The 1,991-nt window shown below is 48.6% G+C and overlaps 1 protein-coding gene across 6 annotated transcripts in view; it reads left to right on the top strand.

Annotated features, from left to right (window-relative positions):
* TMEM216 (transmembrane protein 216) overlaps positions 1 to 1,489 on the top strand; it is a 6,945-nt gene extending 5,456 nt beyond the window's left edge. For all 6 annotated transcript variants that reach the window (XM_017519847.2, XM_017519850.2, XM_017519851.2 and 3 more), the window contains 2 exons: positions 440 to 641; positions 927 to 1,489. In XM_017519847.2, the coding sequence (XP_017375336.1) occupies positions 440 to 641; positions 927 to 942 (218 nt within the window). In that variant the 3' untranslated portion in view covers positions 943 to 1,489. The remainder of the gene's footprint in view (positions 1 to 439; positions 642 to 926) is intronic.
* Positions 1,490 to 1,991: the final 502 nt, after the last annotated feature.

Here is a 1,991-nt window from a genome sequence, read left to right as displayed (position 1 = left end):
CACCGTGGTCTCGAACTCCTGACCTTGTGATCCGCCTGCCTCAGCCTCCCAAAGTGCTGGGATTACAGGTGTGAGCCACCGCACCTGGCTGAGGCCTTTCACTTTCTATATTCTCAAAAATTTTCTGTGTTGAAAAATTTTAAATGATTATATATTATTTTTATAATTAAAAAAAAATTTCTTTTCCCCAAATAAAGATCCCATTGTCCCTTGAGTGGGAAACAGACTGGAAGCAGGACCTCTGGATTAAGTGACTTTAATCATGTAACTCTCCTGAAGCCTCAAACTTTTAGTATAGTGGGACCCCATTTATAAATCTGCCTGCTCCCACTCAGGATCATTTTCTTTGCCTTGCCATTCCGTTACATCTCCTCCACCTTTCCCCTGGGCCAGGAAAAGCAGATCATTTGGAGATGACTCCATGGGCTGTGTCTGACAGGTACAAAGGGAAACCTCTGCCAGCGAAAGATGCCACTCAGTATTAGCATAGCCTTGACCTTCCCATCTGCCGTGATGGCCTCCTATTACCTGCTGCTGCAGACCTATGTACTCCGCCTGGAAGCCATCATGAACGGTATCTTGCTCTTCTTCTGTGGCTCAGAGCTGTTGCTTGAGGTGCTCACCTTGGCTGCTTTCTCCAGGTACTGCTGCTGAGGGACCATTCACTAAAGGGTTGGGTTCCCATCGCAGGGAGGGATTCAGTATTCTTCTGAAGCCTACGGGATCTAGAAGACATTTTTTCTAGAGGTGGAAAGGGGTGTCTATGGGATTGCCTTTCCTGTTTAGGGTAGGCAGAACGTTTCCCACTCGGGGAAGATACTCTCCCTATTTTAGGGGGCCAGGAGGCTTGGAATATAGAACAGTTGAGTCTAGCTGCTCTCGTTCACTGGTCTTTTAACATTTTCTTTCTTTCTTTCTGCCATCAGTATGGACAGGATTTGAAGTACAAAATTTCAGCCAGCAGCCCATCAGGCTGATACCACATATACTGCATCTGGCACTTTGGCCACAGCGGTGAGAATTGGAGGGGCAAGTTGTCTGAGAAAGGCTGTGTGGCTTTTCTTCGGCACAGACATTTGTGCAAGCAACTCAGAATAAGGCCAGTGGGTACCATCTTCTAAAGCAGGATCATCAGCCCCAGAGGCTCTTCTACACTCCAGTATAGGGAGGGGCAAGGTTATTCCCATCCTGGCCCTTCTCAGAACCAGCTCCCTGCTGACCTCAAGTTCTCCTCTTTGATCACCGTGGCCAGAGCATCTCGTGTGGACCATCTAGGCTCCTTGGGCTTCAAGCAGGACCTGAGCCACATGCTCCCTCCCACACGAGCATAGAGAGCCTCATATTGGTAGGCTTCCAGAGCCATGCAAAAGCCTCTTACCCCAATCCTCAGAGACTGAGCTCCAGAACTTTTTTAGTAGCTCATAGTGTTATTTTTCTACTCTCATCATGATACAAACTTTATTTTATAATAAATACATATTTTCTGTTGTGGGGGTTGCAGCCTTTCCTTATGGCACCTGTCTCTAGAACTCATCCACTCCAAGAGAGGGTCGTGACTATCCCAGCGGTTTGTTCTCACAGGCTTTGCTTAGTTATACAGTGTGGACACAAAGGCAGTGATAACCACTGATTTTCTTCCCCAGGCAGCAGCCTAAATTCGTCTCTAAAGGCACTGCCGGCCGGGCGCAGTGGCTCACGCCTGTAATCCCAGCACTTTGGGAGGCCGAGGCGGGTGGATCACGAAGTCAAGAGATCGAGACCATCCTGGTCAACATGGTGAAACCCCGTCTCTACTAAAAATACAAAAAATCAGCTGGGCATGGTGGCGCATGCCTGTAATCCCAGCTACTCAGGAGGCTGAGGCAGGAGAATTGCCTGAACCCAGGAGGCGGAGGTTGCGGTGAGCCGAGATCGCGCCATTGCACTCCGGCCTGGGCAACAAGAGCGAAACTCCGTCTCAAAAAAAAAAAAAAAAAAGGCACTGCCATCCT

This window comes from Cebus imitator, unplaced genomic scaffold, assembly GCF_001604975.1.
Source record: "Cebus imitator isolate Cc_AM_T3 unplaced genomic scaffold, Cebus_imitator-1.0 Scaffold779, whole genome shotgun sequence".
NCBI lineage: Eukaryota > Metazoa > Chordata > Mammalia > Primates > Cebidae > Cebus > Cebus imitator.
The sequence above is the reverse complement of the archived record's forward strand: the minus strand, read 5'-3'. Positions and strand labels throughout refer to the sequence as shown.